Source organism: Phyllobates terribilis, unplaced genomic scaffold (assembly GCF_046119375.1).
Source record: "Phyllobates terribilis strain yellow unplaced genomic scaffold, ASM4611937v1 Scaffold_3__8_contigs__length_932513732, whole genome shotgun sequence".
NCBI lineage: Eukaryota > Metazoa > Chordata > Amphibia > Anura > Dendrobatidae > Phyllobates > Phyllobates terribilis.
This window is the reverse complement of record NW_027362763.1, coordinates 731,593,110-731,617,799: the sequence shown is the minus strand read 5'-3', so window position 1 is coordinate 731,617,799 and position 24,690 is coordinate 731,593,110. Positions and strand designations below refer to the sequence as shown.

Genomic DNA, 24,690 nt, shown 5'->3' with positions numbered 1-24,690 from the left:
ATTCCACATGTGTTAATTCATAATTTTGATGCCTTCAGTGTGAATGTACAATTTTCATAGTCATGAAAATACAGAAAAATCTTTAAATGAGAAGGTGTGTCCAAACTTTTGGTCTGTACTGTATAACAAAGTATTGAGATGAACTTTTGTAATTGACCAAATACTTATTTTCCACCAAAATTTGAAAAAAACTTCTTTCCAAATCAGACAATGTGATTTTCAGGATTTGTTTTGTCATTTTGTCTCTCATAGTTGAGGTCTACCTATGATGTCAATTACAGGCCTCTCTCATCTTTTTAAGTGGGAGAACTTGCACAATTGGTGGCTGACTAAAATACTTTTTTTTCCCCATTGTATATATATATACTTTATGATAAGTATACATCAATACTATGTGTTGGCACCCTTGAAATTGTTCCAGAAAATGAAGTTTTACTCCCAGAAAATTACTGCAATTACATGTTTTGTTATACACATGTTTATTTCTTTTGTGTATATTGGAATAACACAAAAAAAGAGAAAAAAAGGCAAATTGGACATAATTTCACACAAAACCCCAAAAATGGGCCGAACAAAATTGTTGTCACCTTCAACATATTATTTGGTTGTACACCCTTTGGGATTAAATAACTGCAATGAATCTCTTCCTATAACCATCAGCAAGCTTCTTACACCTCTCAACTGGAATTTTGGTCCATTCTTCTTTTGCAAACTGCTACAGGTTCACATGTGAAGGGTGCCTTCTCCCAACAGAAATTTTAAGATCTCTCAACAGGTGTTCTCACGATTTAGATCCGGATTCATTGCTGGCCACTGCAGAACTCTCCAGCGCTTTGTTTCCATCCATTTCTGGGTGCTTCTTGAAATATGTTTGGGGTCACTGTCCTGCTGGAAGATTCATGACCTAGGACGCAAACCCAACTTTCTAACACTGGGCACTACATTGTGACCCAAAATCCTTTGGTAATCTTCAGGTTTCATGACGCCTTGCACACAAACAAGGCACCTAGTGCTAGAGGCAGGAAAACAACCCCAAAACATCTTTTAGCCACCACCATATTTGACTGTTTACACTCTGTTCTTTTCTTTGTAGGCCTCATTCCATTTTCGGTTAACAGTAGAATGATGTGCATTACCAAAAAGTTCTGTCTTGGTCTCATCTGTCTACACAATGCTTTCCCAGAAGAATTTTGGCTTACATACATTTTGGCAAACTGCAGTTTAGCTTTCTTATGTCTTTGCTTCAGCAGTGGGGTCCTAATGAGTCTTCTGCCATAGCATTTAATTTCATTCAAATATAGACAGATATTTCACGCTTACACTGATGCACCCTCAGCCTGCAGGAAAGCTTGAATTTCTTTGGAACTTGATTGGGCTGCTTATCCATCATTTGGGCTATCCTGTGTTGCAACCGTTCATCAATTTGTCTCTGCTATCCACGTCCAAGGAGATTAGCTACAGTGCCATGGATTGTAAACTTCTTGATTATGTTGCGCACCATGGACAAAGGAACATCAAGATCTCTTGTAGCCTTGAGATTGTTGATATTTTTCAACAATTGTGATTCTCAAGTCAACAGACAGCGCTCTTCTCCTTTTTCTGCTCTCCATACCTAGTGTGGCACACACAGACACAAAATGCAAAATTGAGTCAACTTCTCCCTTTTTTATCTGGTTTCAGGTGTGATTTTCATATTGCCCACCCATGTTACTTGCCAGAGGTGAGTTTGAACGAGCATCAAGTGCTTGAAAAAAGTTGTTTACCTACAATTTTGGAAAGGTGCCAACAATTTTTTCCGGTTTATTTTTGAGGTTTTGTCCAAAATGATGTCAAATTTGCAATTTTTTTCTCAGTTTTTTTGTGTTGTACCAATACACACAAAGAATCAAAGGAAATAAACATTTGTATAACAAAGCATGTGTAGTTGCAATAATTTTCTAGGAGAAATACTTCATTTCCTGGATCAATTTTAAGAGTACCAACACTTTCGGCCGTGAATAAAATATATATATATATATATATATACATGTATGTATATATATATATATATATATATATATATATATATATTATACAGTATCTCATAAAGTAAACACACCCCTCACATTTTTGTAAATATTTTATTATATCTTTTCATGGGACAACACTGAAGATATGGCACCTTGATACAATTTAAAGTAGCCAGTGTACAGCTTGTATAACACTGTAAATCTGGTATACCCTCTAAATAACTCAACACACATCCGTTAATGTCTAAACCGCTGACAACAAAAGAGAGTACTCCCTTAAGTGAAAATGGCCAAATTATACCCAATTATCCATTTTTCCTCCTCGGTGTCATGTGATTCATTAGTCACATGACACCTGGTGCAGGGTGGGTGACCAAGTTCCTCACAGCACCCATGCGTAGTCCCCATAACTCCAAGTCACTACACTCCACAGGTGCCAAACCACCGCAACAATAGCCACCACACGGCACCAACACCAAGTGAATGGATGTAAAAAACTCACCTTCCACATGGTCTCAGATTGTGAGCTGAGAGCAAAAATAGGTGGAACCCTTCTTGCAGTCTCTTGCTAATTTAAAAACACAGGAGACTGCAAGAGGAATTCTGCCTATTTTTGCTCTCAGCTCATAATCTGAGACCATGTGGAAGGTGAGTTTTTTACTTGCATTCACTTGGTGTTGGTGCTGTGTGGCCACCATTGTTGCTGTGGTTTGGCACACCTGTGGAGTGGTGTGATCTGGAGTCATGGGGACTCAGCCTGGCTGCATGGGTGCTCTGAGGCACCTTGTTGCCCATCCGGCTTGTGCAGTGTCGATGTGGCGGTGGTTGGTTCACAGCGATGCAACTTTTAGGCTAGGAACCCACTGAGAGATTCACCGTGACGTGGCAGTGGACTATATATAGAATGATCAGAATGTTAAACTAAGACCCTCATGTTCAGTTTTGTAAATTTTTGCAGAGAGGCGTCAAATAAACGTATGATTTTTGGATGTGTGGTCCATGTATTTTTCAACTTTTCTGAAATAAGTTACTGAACATATAAAGGATGATTAATAATCATTGATTATATTTGATTTTCGCAAATATTACTATCTTTTGATGTGCGTGTATGTATGATATGTGTTTGTGAAATCCACACACTACAGAATTTGGTTGGGTGTTTGTGGCTGCAGTTGGATGAGAACTTGAGATTGGTTAAGAGCTACATTTAGTTAATTTATAGATTTAAAAATAGATTTTGTTTAGGTTTGAGATTTACAGTCAATTTGATTTGCACTATGAATCAATTCAGCAAAGAATTTGTAAATATGCATTCATTTACAGTACAGACCAAAAGTTTGGACACACCTCATTTAAAGATTTTTCTGTATTTTCATGACTATGAAAATTGTACATTCACACTGAAGGCATCAAAACTATGAATTAACACATGTGGAATTATATACTTAACAAAAAAGTTAAGCCACCTTTTGCTTTAATGACTGCTTTGCACACTCTTGGCATTCTCTTGATGAGCTTCAAGAGGTAGTCACCGGAAATGGTCTTCCAACAATCTTGAAGGAGTTCCCAGAGATGCTTAGCACTTGTTGGCCCTTTTGCCTTCACTCTGCGGTATAGCTCACCCCAAACCATCTCGATTGGGTTCAGGTCTGGTGACTGTGGAGGCCAGGTCATCTGGCGTAGCACCCCATCACTCTCCCTCTTGGTCAAATAGCCCTTACACAGCCTGGAGGTGTGTTTGGGGTCATTGTCCTGTTGAAAAATAAACGATGGTCCAACTAAACACAAACCGGATGGAATAGCAGGCTGCTGCAAGATGCTGTGGTAGCCATGCTGGTTCAGTATGCCTTCAATTTTGAATAAATCCCCAACAGTGTCACCAGCAAAGCACCCCCACACCATCACACCTCCTCCTCCATGTTTCATGGTGAGAACCAGGCTTGTAGAGTCCATCCGTTCACCTTTTCTGCGTCGCACAAAGACACGGTGGTTGGAAGCAAAGATCTCAAATTTGGACTCATCAGACCAAAGCACAGATTTCCAATGGTCTAATGTCCATTCCTTGTGTTCTTTAACCCAAACAAGTCTCTTCTGCTTGTAGCCTGTCCTTAGCAGTGGTTTCCTAGCAGCTATTTTACCATGAAGGCCTGCTGCACAAAGTCTCCTCTTAACAGTTGTTGAAGAGATGTGTCTGCTGCTAGAACTCTGTGTGGCATTGACCTGGTCTCTAATCTGAGCTGCTGTTAACCTGCGATTTCTGAGGTTGGTGACTCGGATAAACTTATCCTCAGAAGCAGAGGTGACTCTTGGTCTTCCTTTCCTGGGGCAGTCCTCATGTGAGCCAGTTTCTTTGAAGCGCTGGATGGTTTTAGCAACTGCACTTGGGGACACTTTCAAAGTTTTCCCAATTTTTCGCACTAACTGACCTTCATTTCTTAAAGTAATGATGGCCACTCATTTTTCTTCACTTAGCTGCTTTTTTCTTGCCATAATACAAATTCTAACAGTCTATAAAGTAGGACTATCAGCTGTGTATCCACCAGACTTCTGAACAACACAACTGATGGTCCCAACCCCATTTATAAGGCAAGAAATCCCACTTATTAAACCTGACAGGGTACACCTGTGAAGTGAAAGCCATTTCCGGTGACTACCTCTTGAAGCTCAGCAAGAGAATGCCAAGAGTGTGCAAAGCAGTCATCAAAGCAAAAGGTGGCTACTTTGAAGAACCTAGAATATAAGACATATTTTCAGTTGTTTCACACTTTTTTGTTAAGTATATAATTCCACATGTGTTAATTCATAGTTTTGATACCTTTAGTGTGAATGTACAATTTTCATAGTCATGAAAATACAGAAAAATCTTTAAATGAGAAGATGTGTCCAAACTTGTGGTCTGTACTGTACATGAGATAGAATCGATTTAAATCAGAGATTAGCAAGTTTATAAAATCTCTTATAGCTACTATGTTGCTATAGTTTACAGTTTGGGTGCTCTCCATTTTATCAATGTTTCTTCTGCTGAATATTAGAATTGCTTCACAGTAACTATAAACTCATACAACAAAATCTACAGATGCATTCACTTTACAGTTAAAGGGAGTAAGAGTAGATTTTATTTACTTATTATTATGCTTATATATAGCACAAACATATTCTGCAGCGCTTTATCATTGCTTTCCCCTTTGGGGCTAACAATCTAGATTCCCTATCAGTATGTCTTTGGAGTGTGAGGGGAAACTAGAAAACCTGGAGGAAACCAAGGCAAACACAGGGAGAACATACAAACTCATTGAATCCAAGATTCCAGTGTTTAATAGTGATGAGCGAGCATACTCGCAAGTACTCGGTACTCGCCCGAGCATCTCAGTACTCGAGATGCTCAGAGCTCACCGAGTACTTGCGAGATGCTCGGGCGGATGCTCGGGTCCCCTCCCTGCATGTTTGGCGCTCTTTAGAGCAGGGATTGCCTGCCACTCTTTGTAATGCCGCAGCCATGGTGGTTGTGGCATTACAGTGATTGGTTGGCCGCACAGCGTCATCAGGTCTATATCAGACCTGGCGCCGCCATGCTCGTCACAGTCACTCCTGAATCAGGCAGAGTAGGGAGAGGTGCTGCTGAGCTAGGGAGAGATTTGGTTGTGTATTAGGTAGTGTAGGGATAAAACCCGTACATTACACATATCCATCTCAACAAACAGTTCTTCTGAGGACTAATCCATCTGCAGAGATATCAGGCAGACAGTGTATAGAGGCAGGCAGTGTATAAAGTTGACTGCAGTGCATATAGTACAAGAGGCTCCATTCCAGTTCTGCCTTCTGCTGCTGTTAGATATTTCTAGACAAAGGCCCAGGTCTCAGGGGCCAGAAATACTTTTTTTTTGGATCTTAATCCTCATTATTTGCTTAAAAAGCAATCCAAAGAACACCGTTTTTCTGCGGCATTTGATTGTTGGCACTGCAGAATAAAGCCAGGTCCTTTCCATATTACAGCGCTAAAAATCCAGCTATTTAAAACTGTGTTTTCTCTGTCACACAGATCACATATATGTTTTCAGAAAATACTGCCATTTTTGGCCTCCATTCAAATTTTTTTCATTGTGTCTGCGAAGTTTTTGACACCGGTTTGCTGTTCAAAATTGTTACCTACAGGCCAGGCATTTAAAACTGTGTTTTCTCCGTCACACGGATAACATATAAGTTTGCTTCAAATTCAGTCATTTGTAGTAAGTGTGGAAGATATTGTCCTCCATTTAAAATGGGCAAGGCACGTGGCAAGGGACGGGGAACTGGACTTGATGGTGATGGTGCAATCAGAGGCCGAGGACAAGGCTGTGGGCAAGCTGAAATTGTGCCACAGCAAATACCCACATCTTCTCGCCCGACCTTCCTGTCCCAATTCCTAGGGGACCGCAGCACACCACTATGGAACCCAGAGCAGTGTCAAAAGGTTGTTGGTTGGATAGCGGATAATGCACGTGTCCCAAAACATTAGCCGTGCCATCAACAATGCAGTTACCGGGAAAGTCCACCTAACCACTGACATTGTGGACAAGTTCTTGTGGGCAGGGATGGTACATCTCGCTGATGGCACACTGGGTTAACATAGTGGAAGCAGGGACCCAGTCGGCCCTTGGGACGGAACACGTCCTCTCGACGCCAAGGATTGTGGGCCATAGGTCAATCAGGGTTGCCCCCATGGTCTACAGCTCCTGCAACTCATCCTCCTCAGCCTCCTCCTCCTCTTCAGCCTCCATCTCTAAAATGAACACATCAGTCACAAGCTAGAAGCACTGCAGCACTGCCTCGGCCAAGCGGCAACAGGCTTTGCTGAAGCTAATATGCTTAGGTGACAAAACACACAATGCTGAAGACTTGTGGACAGCTCTGAAAGAGCAGGCAGATCTGTGGCTCACACCACTGAAACCAAAGCGAGGAATGGTCGTGTGTGACAATGGCCGGAACCTGGTGGTGGCTCTGACGCGAGGCAAGCTCACACACGTACCATGCCTGACCCATGTGCTTATCCTCGTAGTTCAGCGGTTTCTCAAATCCTACCTGGAGCTGCCGGATCTTCTTGTTAAAGTACGCCGCCTGTGTGCCCATTTTAGAAAGTCACCTACAGCTTCCGCCGCCCTTGCCGTGTTTCAGCAGCGTTTGCAGCTTCCGGCTCAGACTGGTATGTGATGTCCCCACACATTGGAACTCTACACTGCAGATGTTGGGAAGGATTTGTGAGCAGAAGAGGGCAGTTGTTAAGTACCAGCATCAACAAGGCAGTCGTTATTCAGTTCAGACTCCACACATAAGACCTCAAGAGTGGACATGGATGTCAGACATATGTACCATCCTCCAAAACTTTGAGGACTCCACCAAGATGGTGAGTGGCAATGATGCCATAATTAGCATCTCCATCCCACTTCTCTGTCTTCTGAAATGCTCTCTGCTCACAATCAAAGAGAATGCATTGAAGGAGGAGCACGATGAGAAGGAGCAAGGAACCATACAGGGTGATTACACACAGCCCAGCCTCATCTCATCCCAATGTTGATTGGGGGAAAATGAGGAAGAGGAGGAGGAAGAACAGGAGCTAGTTTCATGTGCTATAGACGGTACTCCCTGCACAACTGCCATACCATCTGTTCAGCGTGGATGGCGAGAGGACAGAGAGGAGGAGGAGAGCATGGTCGGTCAACCTCTTGGTGAGGACACGGAAGTCTTGCCTGTTAGTAGTCTGGCACCCATGACCCTCGCGTTCTCAAAATTTTGGGTGACAGTCATTACTAGTTGGTGACACTTCTAGACCCACGCTACAAGGAGAACTTTATATCTCTTATTCCTGAGGCGGACAGATCTGCAAAAATGGGGCTTTACCAGAAGTCCCTTGTTGCGAAACTATTAAAAAAATTCCCATCTGAAAACGCTGGCGGCAGAGGTCACATTTCGTTGGACAACCAAGGAGTACAGCCGAGAGAGACACAACTTGCATTCACTGCATAGGCAAACACAATGGGAGACCCACTTCCTAATAATGGGAACATTGTTTTCAGGAGGCCCTCCTCTAAGTCTCTTCAAAGAGTTATTGGGGTGCATCCAAATTTTCAAAGTGGTATTGAAGTGCGTCCAAATTTTGGCAGCCCTGCCACTCACTGCATACGCAATAACAGTATAGGAGACCCACTCTTTAGTAATGAGAACAATAAAATATAGCCAGCTGATGGCTCTCTAAGAATAGTGAGGGCCGACTGCTGGCCCTTTAAGAATATTAAAGGTTGCCTGATGGCCCTATAAAAATAGGCTTTGTGACTTTCAGAGTCCCTCCTTCATAAATGAATGCATTTGTCATGGTTGAAAGCAATGCAAAAAACGCATCAAAAACGCTTTGTGTGAACATAGCCCAAGGTGTGGAGGAGGATTTTTGTTTTTGGTTATTTATTTTGCTTTATATACAAGTCATTACCCTGGAAAGGATGTTCCTTAACATATTTCCCAGGAAAATCCATTTTGGTTTAGTTTTGGTATGTTTTATTGTGAGTCCGTAAAAGTGGCGTAATACCTCTGACAACGTTATTGACAGAAGTGACCTGGGAGTCAGAAATGCTTCCAGGGGCCTTCCCCGTGCTTCCCCCATGTCATTTGTGCACTGTTCCCATCGATTTGGGCAATTTTTAGGCCCTCTGCAGACCGCCGGGGGGAGCCGCCTGAAAAATGCTCGAGTTTCCCATAGACTTACATTGGGCTCGTTACTCGGGTCGAGCACCCGAGTATTCCAATGTGCTCGACCTGAGCATCGAGCACCCGAGCATTTTAGTGCTCGCTCGTCACTAGTGCTTAACACTGAGCCATCGTGCTGCCCATATTTAATCCCATATTTAATCCTATAGTCGTGGTTTCTGACTGTTATGGGACCTGACAAGTTTCCTTTAAATAATGAAATATAGATGTAAACAGAACCTTAATGAGTACTGGGGGTTTACAGATTTTGTAGGTTGGTGATAAATTACTGCTTACTAATGAAAACCAGACAAGAAGGAAGAAACCCACACAAAAAACAGGGAGAACATACAAACTCCTTGCAGATGTCCTTGGTGGGATTTAAACCTAGGACCCCTGTGCTGTAAAGAAACAGTGCTAACCACTTAGCTACTGTGCTGCCCATATTTAATTTTACATAAAAACTGTTTTATTGATTATGTAAATGAGGAGCCCTTGGTTCACCCTTGATGTGGCAAAGAGCTCAGTGCACCATTCTCCCCCTCTACATTACAATCCTCTATATCTCCCGTTATATTGATTGACAGCACTCGCTTTGGAGTGCAGCCTGAATCCTAGTCCCTGCACACACTGACACTGCTGGAGCCGAGCACACACTGTCAGGTGCGTTCTCACCCCTTCTCCTGTCGCAGAACACAGGATCACACAGTATTGGGTGGCTTATGCTGACAGGAGAGGGGATTGAGAGTGTACTCTGACACTGTGTGCTCATACCATTGGGCTCCGGCAGTGTCAGTGTGCGTGTTTTCATCTATCTCTCCTCTCAGCACTGGCCACCTGATACTGTGTGATCCTATATATCCCGTCAGGTGAGGTATGAGAACGTACCTGCACACATAAAATTATTTTTATGTGAACTAAGTAAAATCTATACTAGAAGTATGGTTTTACAGGGGTAAGTTCCTGATATAAATGTATAAATGGTTAATTGAGTTTTAGGGGTGACAGACTCTCTCTTCAGACAAATGCATCAGTCAGATGCCTCTGATCAATGTCATACAGCGATAGGTTCACTTTGTAGAAAAACTTATCATTGTACTGAAAAGGCTGTACATTTTTTGTCGTATGTATAACATAACATTCACAGATCAGATGGAAGCCAAAATTATATGCTTTTGGCATAATTTCCCCACCACTCCCATTTTGACACTTCACGGGTCTCCTGCTGGTCTCTATTTTCTGGTCCCTCTTGAGCATGCAGGAAATGACTATTCAGTTGATCATTGACCAGAACGGTGACTCTCCTCATCTGCTTCTGCTCCGATTTCCCTGTGTGAGGATGTCTGCAAACTGAGATTCTGATTTGGCTTTTATCCTAAGTCATATTGCAAGACTCGTTCAAGGGTCAATTGTGACTTGTAGGATTGCTGCTTCCAATAGGTGGCGCTATAAAGTTCAAGTACTCTTTTTCTCTGAAGAGGCAATTTGCATATATTGCATCAGAAAGTAGAGATTGATGGGGGAACAGGAAGCCTTGGAATGGGAACAGTAAGGTGATAATCACTGCTTTTGTTTCCATACTAACCATTTTCGAAAAAAGTCAAACCCTTCATGTGGGAAAAATGTCAGGTGCCCAAACTATTTAAAACCACTATTATAACATTATATATGCCAAATGATGCATTCTAATAAAGTCCTGCCACAGTAATGTTTCTATGTTTTAAAAAATGAACTTTTAATTTGTAGCATAGCACAAGCAAATGAATAAGGACTAGCCTGACCGAGCATCACTTCCTTCAGACTACTCCTACCCTATGGACATTAATAACATCCTCAAAACATTCCCCGCCATGGTAGGTCCACCATTAGGGAAGATTTTTAGGAGTCCTACTATAATTGGAATTGTGTGGAGGATGTCAATAACGCCCTGGGGGAGTGACTAGAGAATCAGAAGCTGGACTAGTCTGGGGATAGCGATGCCCCACCAGAGTAGTCCTGACTCATTTGTATATGTCCAGCTTCAGATTAAGGCCCTAATTCATTAAGACTCAGGTTTTTCTCACCAATTTTGATAAAAGATCTGTTGGAGTAATATGAGTCAAAATTATTAAGAGGCCATGACTCTTATTGAATTTGCTGCATCTTTCAGTTGCCGTGTGCCGAAGTGAAAAATGTTTTACAGTTAAACTAAAGTACATTTCTTGCACACTTTATGCCAGTTTAGTGGTGTAAACCATGATGAATTTTTTGGCAACACTCAACAATGCTCACTCCCCAAAAGGATTGGTCCACTTTTAAAAAAGTTGAAGGAGCTGGCATAAAAGTGCCAAAAGTCTTAGGGTATGTGCACACGTTCAGGAATTGAAGCAGAAATTTCCTAAGCATTTTTGCCTCTCTCAGGCAGAAAAAAATGCATGCGGATTTACATGTGTTTTTGACGCGTTTTTACATGCGTTTTTTTAAGCGTTTTTGCACATGAATGAATAATTTTTGGAGCTAAATAAAGTTGGTGGGACATTGCTTAAGCCCTTGTATTACCATAAGAACTAGGGTGAGTATATTGGTTCATTTAAATGATTAAAGAATGTGTCTGCTGTATTTCAAATAAAGTGTTTACACTGTGTCTGTGTGTTTCTTTACTTTGTTTGATCATGAAAAAGTCTGATCGACGCCTTGACATAACCAAACAAAAGAGCTGGGTGTCAGCTAGTCCCATTCTCCCAATCTTCATTAGCATTTCTATTCATGTAATTTATGCTACTGTTGTGAGCTGTTTTTTTAGCCTGGGAAGGTGCCAACTAGGCAAACATTTCCCTGGCCATTAAATAACATCTCACAGCTGGTTCATTGGCTGCTACGTCGCCCTGATCAGCACTCAGCAGCGCTTTGGACACAACTTATTTATGTTGAGTCCAAAACGTGGTGTTGTAATGCAGCACTTTTGTTGTCGGTACATGTGAATCCACCGCATATAATGACACTTCAACTGGTCAAAATCTGCAGTGGAGACTAGCGTGTCCGTTACAGAAATTGACATGCTGCAGGTGAGTTTGGGTACATGGCCACGATCAGGAACTGCTGAAGGTTTGACGCTGCATGTTTATACAGCGTCAAACCCGCAGCGTCCAGATGTTACAGTATAGTGGATGGGATCTCTAGAAATCCCATGTCCACTATGCGTGAATCAGAGGTTGCGTATCACCCATGGACACTGACATGTGGCGCGTCTTTCAGGACAGCAGCATGTCAATTTCTCTTGCGGAGTCACTAGTGTCCACAACAGAAATTTGACCACTAGAATGTATAGAATGCGGTAAAATCCGCATGGTTCAGTGAACACATGTGGATTTACCTGCATTCAATAGACGCAGCAAAACTTTGCGTCCAAAGGGCTGCTACGTCTGAATTATGCGCGCAAAGCCAAAGCCACAAAGGGCACTAAAATTAAAAAACAAATGGCGTGGGTTTCCGCATCATTTTTAAAACCAGCAGAGGGAAAGCCGACTGCTGGGGGCTGATATTAGTAGTCGCGGAAGGGGTCAGAATTGGTTGTGCTGCGGTTTGTGCCGTAAAGATAATCAGCAGGGAAATTTCCATATCATGTGCACAGCACATGCAGATTATCATTGCTCTAGATGGCAGACCTATTACCAAGCAGTTTTAATGTGTTTCCGGGGCAAAAAAACTGGTGTGGAAATGCATTAAAACCACATCATGTGAACTCAGTCTTACAATAATTGCACAGCTACTACAGAATTCTGGCACAAACTGTTTAATGAATCAGGATCTAAAAAATTTTTTTTCACCTCTTCCCACAATATGATGCACAGTTATGTCATATGTCGTGTCCCTTACATTGTCAGCATACGAGTCCACATCTTTTCTGGCAAATGATGACTGATTTAATCAGCCATCATGTGCCTCTCATAGCCGCAAGTGGAGCGGAGCTATTAACCTATTCAATTTCCATTTAACTGTCAATTTCTAACAGCGGCATTAAATGCACACCGGCAGGGTAGCGCGTCATTCTATGCACCCATCAGCACACCCATGAGATGATTGCGGGGCGCCGATGTGTTGCCATGACAGCCTCGGCTCTATTGAAGACCTCCATACTCATCATGATGGTACTCCAGTGAAAGCCAGCCTGTAGCTGGTGTTCATGGGAGACTAATACATAACAATGCTGTGTATAACACAAGCGATCAGATGATTGCAGGTTTAAGTCCCCTAAGGGGACAAACAAGGGTAGTTGAAAGTAAGAAAAATATGTTTTTAAAATTATGAAAAAAAATTAAAATTAAAATCACCTCGCTTCCCCCATTAAAAATAATTTAAAAAAATGCACATATTTGCTATCTCTACATCCATAAAAGTCCAATCTATCGAAATATAAAATAAATTAATCCTATCAGTAAACGGCGTAAAGAGAAAAAAAAACTAAAAAGCCAGAATGATGGTTTTCGACCTCCGCAACACCGCAATAAAATACAATAAGACGCAATCAAAACATTGTATCTACCCCAAAATACTAGATACAATTCAGCTCAGTGTACAACACATAAGCCCTCACACAGCTCCATCGACTAAAAATTGAAAACGTTATGGGTCTCATAAAATGATGACACAGGCAAAAAAATTTTATACAAATTTCCGAATTTTTATTTTCACCACTTAAATAACAAAAACTATACATGGTTGGTATCTGTATAATCATACTGACCTGGGGAATCATATTGCCAGGTCAATTTTATAGTAAACATGGTAAATAAAAGACACAAAAAACTATTGTGGAATTGCACTTTTTTTTGCAATTTCGAGGCATTTATTTTTTTTTCGCTCTTGATAAAATGAATTGTGTCATTCAAAAGTACAATTCATCCCGCAAAAAAAAAAAAAACAAGACCCCATACGGTTATGTGGATGGAAAATTTTAAACGTTATGGGAGGATAAAGCAAAAACGGAAAAAATGGAAATTGGCCATTGCTGAAAGGGGTTAAAACATAGACATGTTACTATCGCACATAAAATATGTAATTAAAATAAAGTAAACAGCATATTAATTAATGAATTTATTTATTTTACTCACTTATATAGCGCCATTAATTCCACAGTGCTTTACAGACATCATCGTCTCTGTCCCCATTGGGGCTCACAATCTAGATTCCCTATCAGTATGTCTTTGGAGTGTGGGAGGAAACCGGAGAACCCGGTGGAAACCCACACAAACATGGGGAGAACATACAAACTCCTTGCAGATATTGTCCTGCGTGGGATTTGAATCCAAAACTGCAAGTCTACAGTGCTAACCACTGAGCCACCATACAGCCCATATTTACCTCTATTGTGGTGATTTCCGACTGTTAGGAGACCTACCCAGTTTCCTTTAAATCATGAAATATAGATGTGAACAGAAACTTAATGAGTACTGGAGGTTCCCAGATATTGTCTGTTGGTGATTAATTGCATCTTACAAAAAGAAATGCTCTTCTTTATAAAAATATGTTTGATTTTCTCTTTAAAGGGATATTTCAAAAACCCAGATCAGCTCTTTACCCCATGACGGATTGGATCCCATTAAGAAATTGATAGCTAATCATGCTTATAACCTGAAAAAGCTCCCTCCTTTGGAAAAGTTTTTGGATCTTATTGAAGCGCATCTGACTTACCCGAGCCATTGCTGTGCTTTCGAAAACTGGAAAAAACAAAAAAGGTACGTTGTTTTTAGCTTTGAAAATAAATATCCATCGATAATGATATTTTGTAACACTGACCAAGCCAAGGCCATATGGACAGTGTGGGGTTTGCACAATATTCTTTAAAAGGCCAAGTGCCATGGCGGCATGCATGCTAACCTCTGGTAACCTACGGAAATATGTACTGTACAAAATTAGAACTACTTGTTCTCAGGCATTGAAATTACAATATGCGTCTCCCATGTTATTAACTTAATAATATGACATGCAGGATTCCAGTATAGTATTGATTGCGAACATACGGGCCCAGGAAAAGGCAATTAAAATAAATTGTGTGTGAAATAGGAACTGCGTTCACCTGAGGTCTTGTGAGTTATGCTACTGGAACTTTCATGTCATTTTTCAGTGTCGTGGCTCAACATGCTATAGATAGATATATAACGCATAGAATCTGCCATTCACAATATTACTAAGACAAAGTGCCCTATGTGCTGAAAACTGTGGATTTTGCCAACTGTCTGTCATTGAAAAATTACAGGCTGTATCATAGAATCTGTGATATTTTACCTTTGCTATATATTTTTCCCTAGCTCAGTTGATATTAGTATACTATTATATAAATTTAAATAAATTAAGAAATTGTATTACCAAATATATAAGCCATTATGTTTTTAATTAAACTTTATGAACCACCCACAAACATTGAGATTCAGATTGAAAAATGTAAAGAAAAGAAATACAGGCACTGGGATTTAAAGGAATTTTCCTGTTTTCATCTATTTTATGGAAAAGGCTTGCTGCTTCAAAAAATGATGAAATCAACTTCTGTTCCAGCCCCTGCTTTCAACTGCTGCCCTTGGTTTTTGTTGAGATGACTGTAGTGGGGACATCACATGAACACTGCAGCCAATCACTGGGGTCAGGGGTGAAGATAAACCCAGTGATTCCCTGCAGTGATAACATGATAATGTGATGTTATTGTGGATTTTGATATTTTTACATATAGCAAGTTTTTTCCTTGGAAATCCACTTTATATTTACCAAAATCTGTTGTTACTATAGTTTAGTGTCAGACTGGGGTGCCAAGAGCCCACCAGTTACCAACTCCAGGGCCCCATTTTTCAACTATATACAAATGTGACATTATTCTCAATCACAAATTTATATAACAATGAACTGGGTAGATTGTTATATGAATAAGATGCTGCCTCTGTCTGTACATAGAGATTCAAGTATATTGTGGCAAGTGCTGCTCATGTAAGAGGGTGGTGGCCCACCGGAGGATTCTCCTGTTCTCCTGTGTGCCAGTCAAAGCCTGGTGGACCCTAATATTGAACTATTTGCATAGGTTATGGAAAAAAAGACAACATTTAACAAATCAGTCACTCAATTCAAATCTTCCTGGCCACAATTTTGCAACTATGGGGCAATGGGATTCCTGTCACATAGTTGTGGTAATTAGTTGAGGTTCTAGTTGCCCAACCAACACTGATTTAACAATTATCTTGTATCCAGTTATAAGTTGATAATTTGTCTAAACAGAGCTACTGTACCTCTTTAATCCTAAAAAGTCAAGTAGCCTTTAAAGGGTTTGGCTCCTGAAAGACACTTATCGCCTAATCACTGCATAGATTATAAATATGTAATCACTGGGGGTTATGTATTTACAACCATTAGAAAAGGTTTCCCGAGCACACAAAGATGAAAGCCATCATCATCAAACATTTTCTTCTTTGATAAAATAATGCACGAGCCATATTAACCCCTTTACCACCTTGGGTTTTTCCGTTTTTGCGTTTTTGTTTTTTGCTCCTCTTCTTCCCAGAGCCATAACTTTTTATTTTTCCGTCAATATGGCCATGTGAGGGCTTTTTTTTTATACAGGACGAGTTGTACTTTTGAACAGCACCATTGTTTTTACCATATTGCGTACTGTAGAATGGCAAAAAAAAATCCAAGTGAGGTGAAATTGTAAAATAAGTGCAATTCCACAATAGATTTTTTTTTTTTTTTTTTACCATGTTCACTATATTCTAAAACTAACCTGCCATTATGATTCTCCAGGTCATTACGAGTTTGAATACCAAACATATATAGATTCTTTTTAATTGAAAAAAATCCAAAGTTTGACAAATAAAAAAAAAATTGCGCCATTTTCCGAGACCCGTAGCGTCTCCATTTTTCTTGATCTGGGGCTGGGTGAGGGCTTATTTTTTGCACATGGAGCTGACTTTTTTACATTTTATTGCATTTTATTGCAATGTTGCGGCGACCAAAAAAATTCTTAATTCTGGTGTTTTGATTTTTTTTCTTGCTACACGGTTTACCGATCGGATTAATTATTTTAATATATTGATAGATCGGGCAAATCTGAACACGACGATACCAAATATGTGTATTTTTTTATTTTTTTTAATTGTTTTATTTTGAATGGGACAAAAGGGGGTGATCAGATCAGCTGTCATGTGCTGGACAAGATACTGGCTCATCGCCGGAGCCTGCATCAAACAGGGGGAGGCGACCTTGATCATACGTCCAAGGTCATAAAGGTGTTAAAACACAGGAGAAAGTATTCACTGAATTACTCGTTTCAGGGTCTTTCAGTCCTTAGACATAGTGTGTGTTCCGATGTCATGTTCCAGAAAGGATTAAAGGTTCCAGGAAAGATAAAATGTGTTTTCCACTTTCAGGAAAATGGACCCCAAATGTTCCAAAATACCTAAATTAATAAACAGTGCAGGAACTCATCCATCACTACCTCTTCTTCCCAGATCCCCAGGTCGAGTGTTGGCTCGGTTTTTAAAGAAGCACTCCCATCAAAGTTTTTTATCCTCTCAATATATTGAAATCCATATATTATATAGCATTGTGTACTTACAATTGCTCATTTTGCCTTTCTACCCAGCTAATTATTTTATTTCTCTGCTCTATGTAGAAACAGGAAGTCTCTTTTTACTGCAAAAATGATTCCCCTCTTCAACTCTTGACCCAGCTCTTCCACTCCTCCCTCCTATCAGGGACTTTTGCAATGACTCATGCAGGGAAGATTGACCTCTTGTTTCTACATAGAGCTTGAAAGGATTCAGCTAGTCAGTTTTTAATCTCGTGATGTCATACACCAAATGAAAGAGAGAAGAATTAGCTGAGTAGAAAGGCAAAATGAGCAATTGTAATTACACAGTGCCATATAATATGATGAATGCAATATATTAAGAGGATAAAAACTTTGATAGGAGGAGGAGGAGGGCTTCTTTAATATTTTGTCTAAGGTGGTGATATCATGTTGACAGTGTGCATCATTACTGTAGTCAATCAGTAAGCCAAACGGTGGCTTGTATCTTGGCACAGCCACTGAGCTCAATGATTGGCTACAGCGATGATGCACACTGTCTGTGTGAGATTGCTGCCTTAGACAAAACATAAAGAACAGGGCAGCAGCGGGGAGGGGAGAGTAAGTCTCTGCTCTGTTTGTTATTTTAGGTATTTTAGATTGTTTGGGGTCCATTTTCAAGAAAGTGGAAAACTCCTTTAACTTAAGCCATGGTCACATGTGTACTCGCTCCTTTTAGTGTCTGATGGAACTGACAGTGATAGCTATTTTTCATTAGCTGAATCTTTGAGTTATACAATTTCAGCCTCCAAAAGGATTGTTACTTTTTGCCAACAACATCTTAGAATAATGTCAGCACAAAAATCTGTTGACTGCTTCTTATTCAGCCTCTCTAACCCTTAGCAGTATTTTTTGGGGGGATGCTAGGAGAAGCTAGATGACTGCCAACTGAAACATCTAATCGTAGGAGTTAATGTATAGTCATGTCCACCACTACAGGAGCAGGAGCTCTTTTTCGCTCCAGATTATAAAGGGGCTTTTACATTTTATGCCCATATGTCCTAAAAGCTCATATAGATTAAATGCATTGTTCTGATAGAGGGACAATCCCTAATGTATGGCAACCTGGCATGTAATTCCTGTATTTTTAGAACTATGGCCATGATTCATCAAACAGTTTTTGCCAGAATTCTAATGTACAACTGTTTGAAATTACTCAACATTTGTACTCCATTTGCAGTGACTTTGGTGTTTTTATGGCAGTCTCGGCCTGTTCACCAACTTTTTTTAATGTAGGAAGGGCTTAAAGGGAAGGGGTATGGTCAAACATGCCTGGGTAATTCATTATAGTTTACACCTCAAAAGTAGCATAAATTACAATACATATTCGCTTTAGTCCAGACTGGATTGCATTTCTTTCGGTAGCGAACAGCAGCTGAGAGATGTACCAAAATAATTAGGAAATCAGAGGAAGGGAGAATTGTGGATGATCCGCGCTGTTGTTAAATAAAATTGTGAATTCAGGTCTACACAGGCAGCTTTGCAGTTTTTTATTAAGTCAATGCATTTCAAAGTTTACACACTTCTTCATCAGGGCAAGATGAAGAAGATGTGGAAACTTCGAAGCATGTTACATACTTACATAGGGCTATCAAGTTGTTTGCTTTTGCGGCTGCTGCTTGGCATTCAGTAGTGCTGCTCAGCTTACTTGTAACCATAATACCCAAGTTCTTCTCCTGTTCTGTATGCTCCCATTTAACGTATATGCAGCAATAAAATTACTCTGTCCTAAGTGCATAACTCTTCATTTATCTACATTAAACCTAATTTGCCAAGTGTACGCATTGACATAATAAAAAAAACACAAACCTTCTTGTGTGGACCTGGATTCACTATTTAGTTTACCAGTAGCACAGATCATCCACAATTCTCCTTTCCTGTGATTTCTTCAGTCTGAGGAGGACCCGTGGACCTGACGCAACTAGGTTTCTATGTCATAATAATGTTGTGTGAACACAACCAGACCAAGTTAGCATAACTGTCACGAAAAGTGTGGGAAAGACTTAGTGCCACACAGAGGGAAGAGGGAAAGGGATCCCTGACACTAGGGAGAGGGGGGAGTGGAGACCTTTTAGTCTGGTCTAGTGTCACCCTGTCTCAACTACCGTCCCTACAGTATATTGGCTCTTCATCTTCACCAATCACAGCATGTGTGTCTCACCCTGACTTTCCCTGGCGTATGGCTAAGGCGAGGGAAGGAAGGAGATGAGCACTAGTCAATCTCCACTAAACTCTATAGACAACAAGGGTAGACAAACAGGGGGGAATTGCTTAGTTTTAGATGACTCTAAACATTTGCGCACATGGCCTCAAGCTCCAGAGAGGACGAAGTACTGCTCTTGCTAAAGCCTCACAAGTAGTAATGAATATCGTCGACACCTCCCTCTCAGACACACCAGGTATTTATACACCAAGGCCAGGGAGCTAATTAGACAGAGGGAGGTAGCCAGTGGGTCCTAGAGTCAGCGGGCCTCTAAGAAGATGTCTGTAATACCAAACGTAGAGATCTCCTGCAACAAACTGCAGGGCGACTGTCTGTTACCTCTGACACACCCGTGACAATAACCCTTTATAATATCCAGTTGGCAACCAGATAAGACCCTATTGTGCTTTTTTCTGCTCCCTAGTTTGATGTAAAATTCATTAAGAGACACACTCCTCCTCTTCATGAATTTGATGCATCTTACTCCACCACTTCTTTCATTAACACTAGAGTATAAAACACAAGTGTTGATGAATTCTGGGCATTTTTATTAAAGCTTACCTGGTGAGGTGGATTCCTTAACATGCAGATCTGTATCAACAGTAGGAACCAGAGGAGATGGTGCAGTGTAGAAAAGCTGATATAGATATGCTGTGCTGAATATGCTGAGTGACATCTGGTGCAACATGGAATAGCAGAATTAGATATGCTTGGCGTCACCATAATTGACAAACAGCATGGTTGAGTGTGCAAATTGGAACTTGACTGTAGAACAGCAGAGCTGGTTAGGTAGGACAGTACCTGAAGCATGAAAATCAGAGCTGAGATGGCACATTGGTTATGGAATTGCAAAACTGGGTACAGTGGACAGTCTTTGGTCATTAAACAACAGAGCTGTGTATGCTAAATGCCACGTTATTCATGGGATTGCAGACTTGAGTATGAAAGACAGCATCTTGGAACAGAAGAGCCAAGTGTGAAGGCAGGCAGCTTGGAACAAAGGAGCCAATTATGCAGCAAGGCAACTTGGAACAGCAGAACAGAGTATGCAGTATTACAAAGATGAGTTTGTCAGGACACTCACTTTGGGCTAATTTCGGCAAAGCCAGGAATGACATGTGACATCAGAGTCTAGAAATGTGATAATGGTGATGGTAATAAACTACCTGAATACTAAGGCATTGCACCACCTCCTGATCTCACATATTGGGCCAAGAATGTAACATCACAGGTGAGCGTTGTATGGCTGCATACACCGACTTGGCACTCTCTACAAGGAGAAACGTTCTCCCTTGGTACATGTCAGAAGCCTCTTATCAAGCCAAATCAGGCCTACTGATTTGCACTGATGAGGGGAAAACACCCTGAAAACATGTCTGCAAATGCAGCATCAGTTTTTTTTTTCTTAATTTATATACCAAAGCTTCTTAAAGGGTCAGTATTGACTTTAAAGATTGCTAAGCCCAATAGGTGGTGCTTGAGTTACTGTCCTTTTCATCAATGAAGGGATATTTGCATATTTCGTTCCCCCAAGGAGCATTGTATGGCATATAAGTCTTCCTACATCGACTTGGTGCTCTCTACAAGGAAAAAGGTTCTCCCTTGGTCCACTCCTGTCAGAGACCTCTTATCCAGCCAAATCAGACCTACTGTTTTGCACTGAGAGGGAAAACACCTTGAAACTTATGTCTGCAAATGGTTTGTTGGCAGTATAGTTATAGTCCTCTTCCTCTCTGAAGAGGATCTTTGCACAAAGGAAATATTAACACACGGTTGTTAGTTTATTCATATATTTCCAGGAGAAGTAACAGGAGAAGTAACAGATAAATGTCTGAATTTCCAGCTTTGGAGCCGTATTTGCTTCATATAAGACAATAAAGAATAAAAGGCTGAAATAGGAGATTCAGCTCCGTTACAGAAAATCGGGCAACTGCTACATCACACATCTGTAATCTTTAGGTAGAGTAGAAAGCAGGAGAATCTGTATAGCAGTCATATTAAATAAAATGTATGGAAGATAAATGGAAAAGACCACAGTGATGTTTTGTCTGTGCAGTGTCCATGCCGCCAACTACAAAGACTTCCATCGTCCTGCTGTTTCAGGTCACTTAGTGTCTAGTAGAATCTCTTTAGATATAGTGCCAGCAGTATAAAAATAGTCCTAGATGGCACACTTCCCATCGTCTGATGCAACCATGTAAACCTGCTGGAGACATTAAATACAGTCCTACGTGTCAATTATGATCACTATATTGTTGGATAATGAGGGTATTTAAGTTGCAGGACTTAAATATGCAAAAATAATGGATTATTATGTAGATTTCACAGCATGCACTGGCAATATTTAATAACAACTAATTCATCCAGGAGAGTAAAATATATTAAGTATACTGCACAGCAATGTACAGGAATACTAGAAATCACTGAGGACCTTGTAAGCTGTGAAACTGCAGGTAGTCATGGAAATCAGACGTAGCTTTTAATATCCGCCTTGGTGTAACCAGCACAGAATACATTATACATTATGATGTTTACGTTTTCATTTTTAAGTAAGATTTATTGGACTTTTTATTCACTTTTTTTTTCTTCATTTAATTTGCAGGTAATTTTGAGCTTGTAATTCAATGGTGGTCAATTTAGTATTAAAGATGCCTTAGACGTATAGAGCCCAATTCATTATTGCATTTCTGCTTTTTTCTTACTTGTCTTTTTGTGTTTTTCGCCTGATGTTCATTTGCACTTTATTTTTCTTTGAATTTTTTTTTTTATTTTGTGTTCATCTTGATTTTTCATGTTTATCATTGTGGAAACAGTTTAGGGTTTTCAGATATTTTTGGCTGATCCATCAATTGCAACATTTATATCAGGTGACAAATTTTTGTACAAATGCCTCAAGACTAGGGATGAGCAGATTCGTGGAAGTTCAGGTTCTGGTACATGACCCGAACTTTATTCCAAAGTTTGGTTCGGGTACCAGAACTGTACCCAAACTTGAACCAAAACCCGAGCCCCATTGAAAACACTGAGGACCTGAACTTTTCAGCAGGAAAATCTCTCTCTCCAACAGACTTCCCCCGGAACTCCAAACATTGCAAAAGACTTCGGAGAGAAGTAACGGACACTAACTGTCCGGTACGAACCCCGAACTTTTAAGTTCGGACTTGCTCATCTCTGCTCAAGACACTCCATGGAATGATTTCATGTATGCCTGGAATTTTTGTGCAAAATTTGGGAGATTCCAGAGGGAAATGCTTATTTTTGCACTAAAAAGTAGCAACTAAGGTTAAAGATCAAAATAAAGAACATTTTTTTTATTATGCACAAAATTCATGAACCACATCCTCCAATTTGAAGAATTTGGTGCAAAAATGTCTAAAAAATATCTCAAGACAAGAATAGATACTTAAAGAATATATCACATTTTCCGCAAAATTATGCAAAATTTATTAAAACATTTCAAATGTACGGTACATAAAATTATTTATTTATTATGCATTCCTTGCACAGCGCTACCTGATTCTGCAGCGCTTTACATACATTACTATCTCTGTCCCCAATGGAGCTCACAATCTTAATTCCCTATCAGTATGTATTTGGAGTGTGGGATGAAACAGCAGAACCCCGGAGGAAACCCAGGCAAACATTTGGAGAACATACAATTGATAAACACAATGCCAAAAATAATAATAAAGATGAAAGCATATAAAATTGACTTTTAAAAGATGCATAGTAAAAAAAGAATAAGATGCAAATTAAATAACTGCAAATAAAAGACCAAAAAAGGCACAAATGCCATAATGAATAGGGGCCGTGGTATTTTCAGGTATCTGGAAATGTAGCCACTTGACAGGTCACTGACATGTAAGGTCATATTTATTAAAATATTTACATGCATGCTTTGAACCTGATTTTTAGGGTGTTTTAGACACTTTCTGTGCTTGTCTAGATCAGAGGAATGGCTTAAAGGAATATATATATGGAGAAACAGAGCATAGATAAGCAGAAATTAGGTATTGTACGAAATGCACCACATTGTGCCAATATTTAGGTGCAAATAAATTAGTCTAAAGTAAACCAATAAAGAGAGGGCAAAGCTGGACAAAAAAATCCAAAAGATATTCCATATTTATTACCCAGCATGAGCTATTGTGATAAATGTGGTACCACTTGATTTTTTCTTGTCTGTCTAAATAGTACAAATGAATTTTCTCTATAGTTCAAGGGGAATAAATAAAATTCGTAAGGCCCTAGAGCAGTGTCAAGGATATCTCACCAAAAGCTCACCTTCCCCTCTGCTTTATTAACAGTAAACTGATTGAATTGAAGGAGGGACTTGAATGTCAGACATCCTATGACTAAGGTCACCTGAGTGCGCCAGAAACGCGTCAGATTTCAGTTTTAACCATTTTATATGTCTCTCTAATATATATTTTTTTATTATCTGGATGTGCCAGATCAAATCCCTCCTTTCCATTCATTTTGGCTGCACTCACCAGCTGGATCAGCACCCTCCATTGGATCTCCAACCGTGACAGGTATACTACACAGCGTGGGGAGCTCTACAAAAACCATCCCCCTTCTATCTCCTATGATTGAATTTTAGTGATGTAAACTGTTTCATAATTACTTGTACAGAAGTTAAGGGATAGATAGAATGCCATATACAGATGTAGCAGCCTTCAACTTGATAGATGCCGCACTCCAAGACTAGCATCATACTATGTGATTAGAATTCATTTTGATTGAGCATCGTGCTACTCAAATAGTGTAGATAGTATGTTATCATACTGCAGATGTCAAGTTTGGAGCTGCTTTATCTGTAGCGTCTGAGCAGACCTATAGCTGCGGTCATAGGTGGTAGGGCTATATGTAGGCTCAAGCCTTCCCCATGCAAAGTAGAGAACATTAAGCACCTATACTTAGTCTGCCATAAATATAACAAAATAGGTAACAAATATATGATTGCTGAGTGTCCCACCATTAGAACCCGTCTGGTTACAAGAATTGGGGTCTTGAGTCACTAAGTTGTTTGAATGGATCAATGGTTGAGCATCCATCCCCCGATTCGAAATCAATGGGGCTGTTGGGAATAACCTTTGACATTGTTAACTTTATGGCAAAATGCACATTTCTTGCTTTATCCTGGTTATTACTAGAACATATGTAGCCAAGGTTAT

At 40.2% G+C, this 24,690-nt stretch overlaps 1 protein-coding gene across 3 annotated transcripts in view; it reads left to right on the top strand.

Moving 5' to 3' along the window:
• Window positions 1–24,690, top strand: part of FSHR (follicle stimulating hormone receptor) — a 307,547-nt gene that overhangs the window by 278,833 nt on the left and 4,024 nt on the right. For all 3 annotated transcript variants that reach the window (XM_073672099.1, XM_073672098.1, XM_073672097.1), the window contains one exon: window positions 14,249–14,437. In XM_073672099.1, coding sequence (XP_073528200.1) covers window positions 14,249–14,437 — 189 coding nt within the window. The remainder of the gene's footprint in view (window positions 1–14,248; window positions 14,438–24,690) is intronic.